Source organism: Erinaceus europaeus, chromosome 15 (genome assembly GCF_950295315.1).
Source record: "Erinaceus europaeus chromosome 15, mEriEur2.1, whole genome shotgun sequence".
NCBI lineage: Eukaryota > Metazoa > Chordata > Mammalia > Eulipotyphla > Erinaceidae > Erinaceus > Erinaceus europaeus.
In genome coordinates, this window is record NC_080176.1 from 42,470,876 (window position 1) to 42,483,202 (window position 12,327).

A 12,327-nucleotide genomic window follows, 5' to 3' on the forward strand; every position below is an offset into this window, starting at 1 on the left:
TGTGATGGATGCTGAAGATGACCCACTTTGCACACTGAGTATTCATCACTGCTGGCTGTCAACATTTTCTTCTCTTTCTCCCTCTCTCTGTCGACATTTTAGTTATTAGCCCTCGCAGCTTCAGTGAAAATGTCCTAGTTGGTTTGTTGGAACGCAGCAAATCATCAACAAGGAAACCATCTTTTCATCCAGTTAGTTACCAGTTTCTCACATTGCATACCCAAAAGCTATGAAGCTCTTTGACAGCTAACAGATTAGTAAATTATAATTCACACAATGAAAGCTCAATACTGATATAAAAAAGGTGGCATCTTTTCTTTAGATGTATTGCCTATATCTGATTACTGGTGCACATATCACACATTTGCATTATATACAATCATCTGTATGAATATCTTTCACAGTATAAAGAAATGTACAAAATAAGTCATCATCTAGAAGATCAAGGAGTTCAGAATATCTGTGTAGTGCTTCTTCATATGTTTTAATTCCACTAAAGGAACCTTGTTATTCTGAAAATAATAAAATCATTATGACTTTATAAGAATCTATGAATTTTATTTAAAATTCCTAGTATAATAAATTATTTAAAGTGCTCAATTAATGGTGAACTTCACCAGACTATCAGCTAATGTACTTTATTTCTTTATTTCTTTTACATAGTCTTACAACACCTTGTACCAGAGAGAACATATCATTTTTAAAAAGTCTTGTAGGTAGGATATATAATTCATGCTGCTTACCCCCTCCAACTTGACATTTAAGTGACAAGACAAAACCCTAATATTCTTTGCCAGAAATGCTTTTCTGTTGCTACTATAAATCTGTATTCCAGAGAATTATAACATTCTCTGGAAAAAAATTTTGGAGGGGGGGAGTTATACTTAAGTCTATAAAATTTCTAAAATATTTAGGGGCTGGGTGGTGGTGCACTTGGTGGAGCATACATGTTACGGTGCGCAAGGACCCAGGTTCAAGCCCCCTAGTGCCCACCTGCCAGAAGAAAGCTTTGCAAGTGGTGAAGCTGGGCTGCAGGTGTCTCTCTGTTTCTCTCCTCTATCACCCTTTCCCTCTCAATTTCTGGCTGTCTCTATACAATAATAAATAAAAATAATTAAACAATTTTTTTTTAAAGTTAGAGCTTTTTATTTAAATGTAACTACAAATCACAAAGTATAAACAGTTGAAATGCAATTATTGATTGTTTACAGTAGACGTAGTCTGACTAGCCTGTAAAACTAAATACACACTATTGATATTCTGATAGCAGCAAAACAGTAGTGACAATCTGAAATCAACTGAAGTTAATAAAAATCAAATACTGGTGATTCATGAATGCGATTATAAGCAACACAGACATTTAACTCAAACTATAGACGTCAAAATTCCAAACATAACTTCAAAATTCTATTTTGATACTCTACCTTAACTGAATCTTCTGTTAACGTTGGCTTGAGGCTCAATTTTACTGCTACCTGCCACTTTTCCTGGGTTTCTTTGTCTTGGGCATATATCAGGAACTTTGCGTGTTCAGAGGAGAGGGGGAAATTTCTCACAGCATACACCATGCCATCTTCATCTACTTTAAAATCTTCTGGATCGCTGCTTTCATATTGTACTTTCCTTTTTCCATTGCAGTTGCTAAATTTCACTATAAAAATAATAAATGTATACATATAATTATAATATAAAAGCAAGAACTAAGATTTGTCTATATCCGGATTAAATTACTGCAGAGAATACATTAACATCAAACACATAAGCTTTCGTTTCACATTATTACATCCAGTCTCATAGCAGGGAACACCAGGTTGTGAATCTAAGTTGTTCCCCAGAATTTGTTTGCAAAAGCTTTAGCATCCTGGACACTTGCTGTGTATCTCAACAAATCACCATCATAATGTTATCTCCCCAGCCCAAGGAGACTTATTTTAGTAATAATTCCCTGAAGTGGGAACTGTTACATCTATTCTGCAGATGAGGAAAACAACCCAAGAGAATCATCTATACCCATGGCTGTTGACACCTGGTCTCTCCCCTGCAAAAGTGCAAAGGAATCTAACTAAACGCATAGCTCGCAATTACTGGCACTAGACTTTTCAGCTGTACTTGCTACCACTCAGGTTTTACTGCTCTGGGTCAACTTTTTCAGATAGAAGGCAAGAGGCACAGACAGGGAGAGATACTATTGCATCAAAGCTTCCTACAAAGTAGGGGCCAGGTTCAAACCTGGGTCATGTTCATGGCAAGCAGATGTACAATACAGGTGGACTGTTTTCTCATTCTCTCAACTTTTAAAAAAGAAGTAAGAAAAAAAGGAAGAAAGAAAGAAAAAGAAAGAAATGCCCATGAGAACATTTAGACTCTACAAAGGCCAAAGAATAAACTATTTTTAAAAATATCTATATACTTACTCTCTTTTGTTGTCCTTGTAGTTATTGTGGGATAGGACAGAAAGAAATGGAGAGAGGAGGGGAAGACAGAGGGGGAGATAAAGATTGACACCTGCAGACCTGCTTCACCACTTGTGAAGCCATTCCCCTGCAGGTGGGGAACTTGGGGCTCAAACCGAGATCATTAGGCCAGTCCTTGCCCTTTGCTTAACTGCCCTTTGCTGCGCTACCTACTGGCCAACTCCCTGAATAAAGTATTAAAATAAGTACTTAGCTTGAAGTATACCCTATATGCCCTGCAAAGGAGTAGCTGCAGCCCTTCACAATGCGGTGATAATGTGAGACTGGCGGAGGTGACAGTGATTCATGTGCCCTGTGGTCCTAACTGACTATTCTGTTACTTTGGTACTGTGCTACCAGTTTGCATTCAGGTGTTAGAATGATGTAGGGAGAGAAAAAAGGAGACTTTGGGAAAGAGAAAAAAATAAACCAGTGGCTTTATTACAAAGGGTCACTGCACATATTGTGAATAAGAAGTGTCTGACCTTAGAAGTTCTGGGATTGCAGAAAACAATTAGGAGAAATTACATAAAGGTCAGTTATTTAGAGTCAACTGGTTTTTCTACTCTATCTCACCAACAGTCATTCTGAGTCAGTGAAATATATATTACTCAGTTGTTTGAAGTTTTTATATAAAATAAATGGCGATTCTCACTTGTGCTAATATTAAACTTGGGGGAAAATGACAGCATTATTCAGACTTAAAGTAGTTTTATATTACATGCTTTCTTTGTATATTAAGCCAGTTTTATCAACATATTTATTGAAAATAAATCAAAAGATTTCCTGGTGTCTCTTTGGTGTGATATTAGGCCTGACTTCATCTCACTGTTCTAATTTAATATGTACACAGTGCCTAGCTGTGTGTGACATCCTTAAGCCATAATAACCATATGTCACTATTTTTAAATATCACAAATTAAAAAGCTTACTAATTTCAGTATGTGCTACAGATAAAACTGGACTCCTCCCAACTCATGCTGAAGCACTAACTACAAATAACTTAGATTATGAAAGTAATTGTTACTATGATCTCTAGATGGGGTAATAAAGGTTAAATGAGTTCATATTGGTTTACCCATTATGACTAGTGCCCCTTTAATGGAAAATCTGAACATAGAACTAAGTGAATACAGAAGAAAGGATGCACCATGTAAGGATGCACCGAAGAGGAGGCTAAGGAGCAATCTCTAAAGAGAAATCAACCCATCTGACATCTTGACTTCAGATTTCTAGCTTCCAGGACCATAAGAAAGTGAATTCCTTTTGTTTGTGTCTTCCAATGTGTAGTCTAACACAATGGGTAATGCAGTCATTCCACTTTTAACTACTGATCAACATTAACTGCCTCTGGTTTCATTCATGACTTAGATGGAATTAACATGTACTCTATTTAACTCTTTTCTAAACCAAGTACTGAAACTTATGCAAAAAGAATGGCTTTTATAGAAGCACAGAAGTCAATGAAAAAAGTAGAAACATTGCTATAACATAGTTGCCATGATATTATTATTATTATTAATTGCCACCAGGGTTATTTTGAGGGCTAGGTGCCATTGCTTCCATTGGCTGGTTTTTTTTTTTTTTTTTTTATCCTTTCTTTTCCTTCTTCTTCTCCCCCACCCCCACAACCCCTTTCTATTTAATAGAGAAATTGAGAAAGGAGGAAGAATAAGAGAGGCAGAAAGGAAGATAGACACCGGCATGCCTGCTTTAGCACTCCTGAAGTATCTTTCTTCCATGTGGGGAGTGGGGGCTTGAACTCTGGTCACTGTGCATGGTAATGTGTGCACTTAGCAAAGTCCACCACTGCCCAATCCCAGTATTCATGACCCGCAAATTCTATTTGTTGATAATGCTTACTTAGCCTTTCAAAAAGGCATCCATGAATAATGAGACAAAAGTTATGCACAAGAACTGGATTAAAAAGGAAAGTAGATATGAGGGCTCGGTGGTGTTGTACCCAGTAGAGCATATGTATTAAATTACATAAGGACCTGGGTTCAAGTCCTTGGTCCTCACCTGCAAGAGGAAAGCTCCATAAGCAATGGAGCAGTGCTGCAAGTGTTTCTTTCTCTCTTCCTCTCTATCTGTTCCTTCCCACTCTGTCTCTGTCCAACAAATATATAAATAAAATTATATTTTTAATCAAGGAAAGTAAACAGAAGTCATTTGCCTCCAGGGTTATTGCTGGGGCTTGGTGCCCACACTACAAATCCACTGCTCCTGTGGCCATTTTTTTTTAAACATATTTTTTTGGGTAGGACAGAGAGAAGCTAGAGAAGGGAAGAGGGACCAGGCGGTGGTACACCTGGTTAAGCACTCACATTATAGTGCACAAGGACCTGGGTTCAAGCCCCTTGTCCCCACCTGCGGGGGGAAAGCTTCACAAGTGGTGAAGTAGGGCTGCAGGTGTCTCTCTGTCTCTCTCCCTCTCTATCTCCCCCTCCCCTCTCTATTTCTCTCTGTCTCTATCCAATAATAAATTAATTAATTAATATTTTTTAAAAATAAAAGAAAAAAACCAGCCGGGGCCCTAATCAGGAGTCCCTAGTCTCCCAAACAGACTTGATGGGCCTAGACTTCAAATAAATCCCTCTCTCCATTGTTACTGGTCATCTCTATCAGGAACAACAAAATTGATCCCTTTGTGGGCCCCCATAGGACCTTGCCCTCAACCTGGATCAAAAATGGTAGAGAATGTTTCATCCTCCGAAGGGAGGATGGACAACATACTCTATGTTACACCTGAGGAAGATGGGTCGATACTGGGGCAGCATAGAATGTTCCTACTCTGATCCAGAATGTGAACTCAGATCTAGAGGGATGCAGAAGTCACACAGACTCCTAAGCTAATTATGGGCCCCAGATCACATCAAATCAATGGGGTTTGCAGTCAATAATATTTATACCCCTTTCCCATATTAGGGAGCTACTTTCTTCCCTGATCCAGCTTTCTGGTCCTTTTTCCAGCCATGACAACATCTCCCCAGACAATAATTAGGATTCACCTGCATATTAGATTTCAGGCTCAGGCAAAAACAACAACAACAAAACACTAGTATAGCTACAAGCCCTCTGAAATCTAACTAAAATATGCCTACTAGCTATCTACAAAATGGAGGACCCCCCAATGCTTCATCTGCACTATTCCAGCCTTTAGGTCCATAATTGTCCAACAGTTTGTTTGGCTTTGTATATTAACTCTCTTTTCAGCCACCAGGTTCCAGATGCTAACAGGATGCTACCAGACTTCCCTGGACAGACAATGTGCCTCGGAGCTCAGCTTCCCCAGAGCTCTTCCCCACCAGGGAAAGAGAGAGACAGGATGGGAGTATGGATCAAACTGCCAATGCCCATGTTCAGCGGGGAATCAATTACAGAAGCCAGACCTTCAACCTTCTGCATCTCACAATGATCTTGGGTCCACACTCCCAGAGAGTTAAAGAGTAGGAAAGCTATCAGTGGAGGAGTTGGTATATGGAGTTCTGGTGGTGGGAATTGTGCGAAGCTATATGCCCCTCTTATCCCATGGTTTTGTCAATGTCTCCTTTTGTAAATAAAAAATTAAAAAAAGAAAAAAGAAAAAAAAAAGAGAAGAGGAGAGAAAGACAGACACATGCAGACCTGCTTCACCGCTTGTGAAGCAACCCCTCCTACAGGTGGGGAGCCGGGGGCTCGAACCAGGATTCTTGAGAGGGTTCCTGCATTTCGTACTATGTGTGTTGAACCTGCAGTGCCACCACCTGGCTCCCAAGGCATTAAATTATTTAAATTTGTTTTAAAAATTAACATTGAGGATGAGGTAACTGAGCAAAAGTCATTGACATGTGAATTTTATGGAAAGGAAGAAATACAGCAAGATTTCCACTATTAAAACACTTTCCTCATGGGTGGGAAAGTAATAAAATTTGCGACTTTCATGTTGCAAAATGTGACATAGTTTTACCCTTTACTATGTTTTCTTTTTAAAAATGTTGATATTGAATTTATTTCAAATTATAGCTCATTCTTAGCATTAAAGCTATTCTCTGTGATAGTTTTAACAGTGACTAATTGATAGCACCTATTTGCCAGAACTTATGGAACAAGACAACACAGGGGAAATCCTAATGTAAGTTATAGGCTTTTGTTACTAATATCACTGATGGTGTCATGAAAGTGTCACAGTAATGCAAGATGTTAATTCTAAGGAAAGTTCTGGAAGTAAAGGCAGGTGAGATAGGAAACTTCCTGTACTTGGTACACATTTTCTCAAACCTAAAATTGGTCAAATAATAACGTCTGCTAATTTAAAGTGCATCTTTACAGTATTATAAGGCATTTGAAAGGAGCGGGCTGTCATCCATCAGTTTCTGCAGTGTCTTTAAGTATAGAAATTATGTAAGTTCCAGTGAACTGTCACAGGGAATATTAATCCAAGTTAGATAACATAATAGAACTGATAGCTTTACACAATAACCTAGCTGTGAAGATTTTTAATGGGCATGTGTAATGAAGTTTAAATTCTATTATTTTTTTAAATAATCAGGAACTTAATTTGAAGTTTTTTTTTTCCTGACTGAACAATCTTAGTCACATTAAAACACTAAAATTGCATAAGTGCTCAGGTAACTCAAAGAAAAAGCCCAAAATTTCATAATGTAGGAGAAAAGGAAGTAAATTTTCATAAAGAACTAAAAAAAAAAAAGTGCTTGGTTCAATGATTATCCAAATATAAACAACACTATTATGTTGTTAAAACATCATAATACTAAACAAAATATTGTTAGAGCTACTGCATAGCTTGCTTACACAAAATATAGTTACTAAGCTCTAGCCTACATAAAACTTGGCTAACACGATTAATGTAAAATTGAACACCAGGCAAATAATTATTTTAATGCACATTTTTTACCTTTAAAGCAATACCTCAAATTAATGCTAACCATAATATCCTTATAAATAATCAACCGGAAATCACACATATATTAAATATACTAGCAGTTAAGTATAGCAGCACTACATAAACCATATAAACCTGCAAATACTCACACATGACTATTAATTTTTCTCCTAGCAAAATATCACACCATATTTAGAAACAATTATAAGAGAACACAAAACTATTTTTGCATCTAAATATATCTCTACTTTATTATTTCTCTACATTAATTGCTATTATTGAAGGAATACTAGGAAAATATAAATAGGTTCAGTGTTAGGAGCATTTTTTTCTTCGCTAGTACAGAGCAATACTTATTAATGAACTACAGAGTGATGAAAAAACTAAGTGAGAAAGGCATGAACAGCTGTTTTAAAAAATTTACAAGGGAGTCGGGCGGTGGTGCAGCGGGTTAAGCGCACTGGAGCAAAGCGCAAGGACCTGGCATAAGGATCCCGGTTCCAGCCCCCAGCTCCCCACCTGCAGGGGAGTCGCTTCACAGGCGGTGAAGCAGGTCTGCAGGTGTCTGTCTTTCTCTCCCCTTCTCTGTCTTCCCCTCCTCTCTCCATTTCTCTCTGTCCTATCAAACAACAACGACATCAATAACCACAACAAGGGCAACTAAAGGGAAAATAAATAAATATAAAAAAATTTACAATACATTTAGCTGGAGTGCTAAATTGTTGAACTTGCATATCTGAGGTACCCAGTTCAACCCAGTTCAATTACCAACACCATATGTACCAACATGGTATTTTGCCTTTTCTTTTTTCTGTCTTATGTTAAATGCACTCACTCTTTCATATATATAGTAAATAAAATAAAACCTTTAAAATTTTTAATGAAATTAACACATAAAATTGTTCAAAATTCAAGACAGTAATTCATTATTTATACATCTTATGACATAAGCATCATAAGACTAACTAGCACTCATTTTCACATACAGAATTTTTCTTTTTAAATTTTTAAATTTTCTTTCTTTATTTACTGGATAGAGACAGAAATTGAGAGTAAAGGAGGGGTAGGGAGGAAGAGAGACAGGGGATACCTACAACACTGCTTCACCACTCACAAAGCTTTTCCCCTTCAGGTGGGGACCAGGGGAGAGAGGGGCCTCGAACCCCAGTCCTTGCACATTGTAACATGTGCGCTCAACCTGGTGTGCCACCACTCCACTCGAAAAATTCTTTTTTCTAGGATAAGGACTTATTGTTGTTACCAGGATTATTATTGGAGCTTGGTGATTGTACAATTCCACCATTGCTGGTGGCCATTTTTTTCCCCTCTAGATAGACAGAGAGAGAGAGAGAATATGAATGAATCAGCAACAATGATCCACTGTAATTAGGTTTCCCCACTGCAGACATTCTCAGTTCTTGGAACAGGGCTCAACACAGTTTATTATACATGGAAATGCATGCCCTCTACCTGTTAAGACATATTCTAGTTCCAGTAACAACTTATAGGAGGTACTCTCTTAGTGGTCAATTTACAACTTATGACACAAAGATATGAAAGACCTTACGAGAACATTATGAGTTTCTCTGTACAAGTAAACTGGACAACCTAGATGAAATAGACATATTCTTAGAATTATATTACCCGCCACGCCTGACACAAAATGTAGAAAGTTTAAACAGTATAATCACAAGTGCAAAAACTAAAGCAGTGATTAAATGCTGTTTCAAAAACAAAAGCCTAGGCTTCTTTGGTTGAGTATACATTACAGTGCGCAATGACCTGGGTTCTAGGTCCTGGTCCCCACTTGTAGGCAGAAAGCTTGGCGAGTGGTAAAACAGTGCTGTAGCTGTCTCTTTGTCTTTCTCCCTCTCTATAATCCCCTTCCCTTTAGGTTTCTAATGGTCTCTATTCAATAAATAAATAAACATTTAAAAAAAGGCCAGGCCCAGATAGCTTTACTAATGAATAATTCTATAACACATTGAAAGGAGAGTCAAAATACAACCACCTTAAACATGTCCAAAAAATAAAAAGAGAATTGCTCCCAAGCACATTCTACAAGGTCACTATCACTCTGATTTCTAAAGCAGGGAAGGGCTGTCTCAAAAAAAAAAAAAGAAAAAAGAAAGAAAGAAAAAAATTATAGATCTGTATCACTGATGAAAATTGATGCAAATATTCTCCAAAGAATCTTGGCAAATAGAATACAACAACATAGGGTAGGGGGGATAACATAATGGGCATGCAATGAGACTCTAATGCCGGAGGGTCCAAGGTCCCAGGTTTAATTTCCTGCGACACCACACTGCCATAAGACACAACTGATCAGTGTTCTGGAAAAAAAGGAGAGAGAGAAAGAAAAAAAGAGGAACATATAAAGAGGATAATCCTAGAAGATCAAGTAAGGTTTATCCTGTAAGACTGGTTCAACATACACAAATAAATGGTTATGTCAATAGATAGTGAAAAGGCATGCAACATGATTCAACTTCTGTTTATAACAAAGACTCTTAAGAAATTGGAAATAGGAAGTCGGGTGGCTGCGCAGCAGGTTAAGCCCACGAGTCACAAAGGGCAAGGACTGGCATAATGATCTGGGTTCAAGCCCCCAGCTCCCCACCTGCAGGGGAGTCGCTTCACAGGCAGTGAAGCAGGTCTGCAGGTGTCTGTCTTTCTCTCCCCCTCTCTGTCTTCCCCTCCTCTCTCCATTTCTCTCTGTCCTAGCCAAACAAGGACGACATCAGCAACAACAACAACAATAATAACTACAACAATAAAACAAAAAGGACAACAAAAGGGAATAAATAAATACAGAAAGAAAGATATTGGGAATAGAGGGAAGACTCTTCAACATAATAAAGGCCATAGATGACAAACCCACAGCCAACATTATACTCAATGGAGAGAAACTAAAAGTTTCCCCCTAGAATGTGGATCTAGACAAGAATGTTCACTTTCTCCACCACTATTCAAAATACTCCTGGAAGTCCTTGCCAGTGCAAACAGGCAAGAAAGAGAAAGGAAGAAGTTAAACTATCACTATTTGCAGATAACATGATAATATAGAGAACTCCAAAGATTCTACAGAGAAAGTTACTAGAAATCATCAGTAATTCAGTTAAGTAGTAGGATACAAAACCAACATACAAAAATCTGTGGTATTTTTGTACAAAAATAATGAGTCAGAGGAAATGGAACTGAAAAAAGCAATTCCAATCCCAATTTAACACCCAAAGATAAAATACCTTGGAGTGAAGATAACAATGAAGATAACAAAAGAGTTGAAAGACATTACAATGAAAACATTATGAACATTACAAAAAGAAAAGAATGACACAAAGAAATGGAAGAACATCCCTTGTTCATGAACTGAAAGAATATAACTGGGTGTAATAAACAGGGAGAAAGAGACAAAATGAAGTACAACATAGTCTGAGCATGGTGTAAATCAATGTAAAAAAATGGGGGAAGGATGGTGAGGGAGGGGTTAAAGAGAGCTGTAGGGTTATAATGAAATTGTACTCATATATCAATGATTATACTATAAAGTATTAACCCCTTTGATTTAAAAAATTACCACTCTCCCAAAAGCAAAATACAGATTCAATGCAGTACCTATCAAAACTCCAATGTATTTTTTAAGGATATAGAACATTTAACCAAAACTATGTGAAATCACAAGAATCTACAAACAGCCAAAGCACTCCCTCCCCAAAAGAGAAAGAATGGAAGTATTATATATCCTGACTTCAGTGTGGTACTGATTATATATATAATCAGATAAATGAAAAAGAAAAGAATAGAGTCCAGAAATAAACTCAAACCTATGACAAAGGGTCAAAATTATTCAGTGGCAGGTGAGAAGACTGGAGAAAATTTATTCAATAAATAGTGCTGGAAAAACTGGACAGCTAGATGTAAGCACTTAACATTATACACCAGAAAGAACTCAAAAGGGATCAGAGAGTTGGATACTAAATCTGTAACTAAAAAAAAAAGCAGCATAGAAAACATTGATGAAACACTCCAGTATCTTTACATCAAAGATGATTCAGAGATATCCCTGTGGACAAACTAAAACAAGAAAATAAATGGTACTGAGTCAGCTAAGACTGACAGGAACACAGAGGTTACACAAGCTCCTGTGTTAAATATGAATATATGTGTGTCCTAGGTCAGATCGATGGGGTAAGCAGTTAATGGTCTATAAGCTTTCCTCATTTTTGGGAGCTACTCTATACCATAATCTGCTGGGCTAGTGTTGTGGGTGTTTCTTCCCAGGAATGTGCTCTCTGGGTTGGAGAGAACTCGACCGGAGCCAACCTGGGCTGCTGCTTACTCAGCAATGCGGGAGAGAGACCAGGAACTCTTGGCGGAGTGGCAACGCAATGCAATGCCCTTATTGATCAGAGACAATGCCTTTTATATCTTAGAAATCAGAAGTGGCAAATCAGAAAAGGAAATGGTTAGGAAAGGGTGTGGAGAAAAGAGCTCGAAGGTAGAAAGCTTCCATAGCAGCTGTTGCGAAGGTTCTAACCAATACCCTGCATGCAGGGTGGGTCTCAGGGAAAACAATGATTATGTAAATAGACCATAGTATCAGCGATGGAGCATGGGGAGGGGGGCTTTAAGGCCTGACAATAATCCAGCTTTCTAGACCTATTCTCAACTCTGACACCATCTTCCCAGATAATACCTTCAGCCCACCTGAATGCTATTAGACTCGGGCAAAATTTGCTAAAGTTATGGGCCACTTGAAACATACCTAAAATAGATTTTCTAGTTTCTTCCTACATGAAGGCCTCTAGTTTCACGTGCTGTATTCTTACTTTTGGGTACCTGTTTATTAAACAATTTGTCCTGCTTTCTATCTTACTATCTTACTACCTACCTTTTAGCCATCAAGTTGCAGATGCTACCATGACATCATCCTGACTTTTCTGAGCAGACAGCCTCACAAATGTGTCCTGGAGTTGCATCTCTCAT

General features: G+C 37.8%; 1 protein-coding gene across 3 annotated transcripts in view; it reads right to left on the reverse strand.

Moving 5' to 3' along the window:
- CDH2 (cadherin 2) overlaps nucleotides 1–12,327 on the reverse strand; it is a 248,652-nt gene that overhangs the window by 71,211 nt on the left and 165,114 nt on the right. For all 3 annotated transcript variants that reach the window (XM_007520069.3, XM_060173647.1, XM_060173648.1), the window contains one exon: nucleotides 1,425–1,651. In XM_007520069.3, the coding sequence (XP_007520131.1) occupies nucleotides 1,425–1,651 (227 nt within the window). The remainder of the gene's footprint in view (nucleotides 1–1,424; nucleotides 1,652–12,327) is intronic.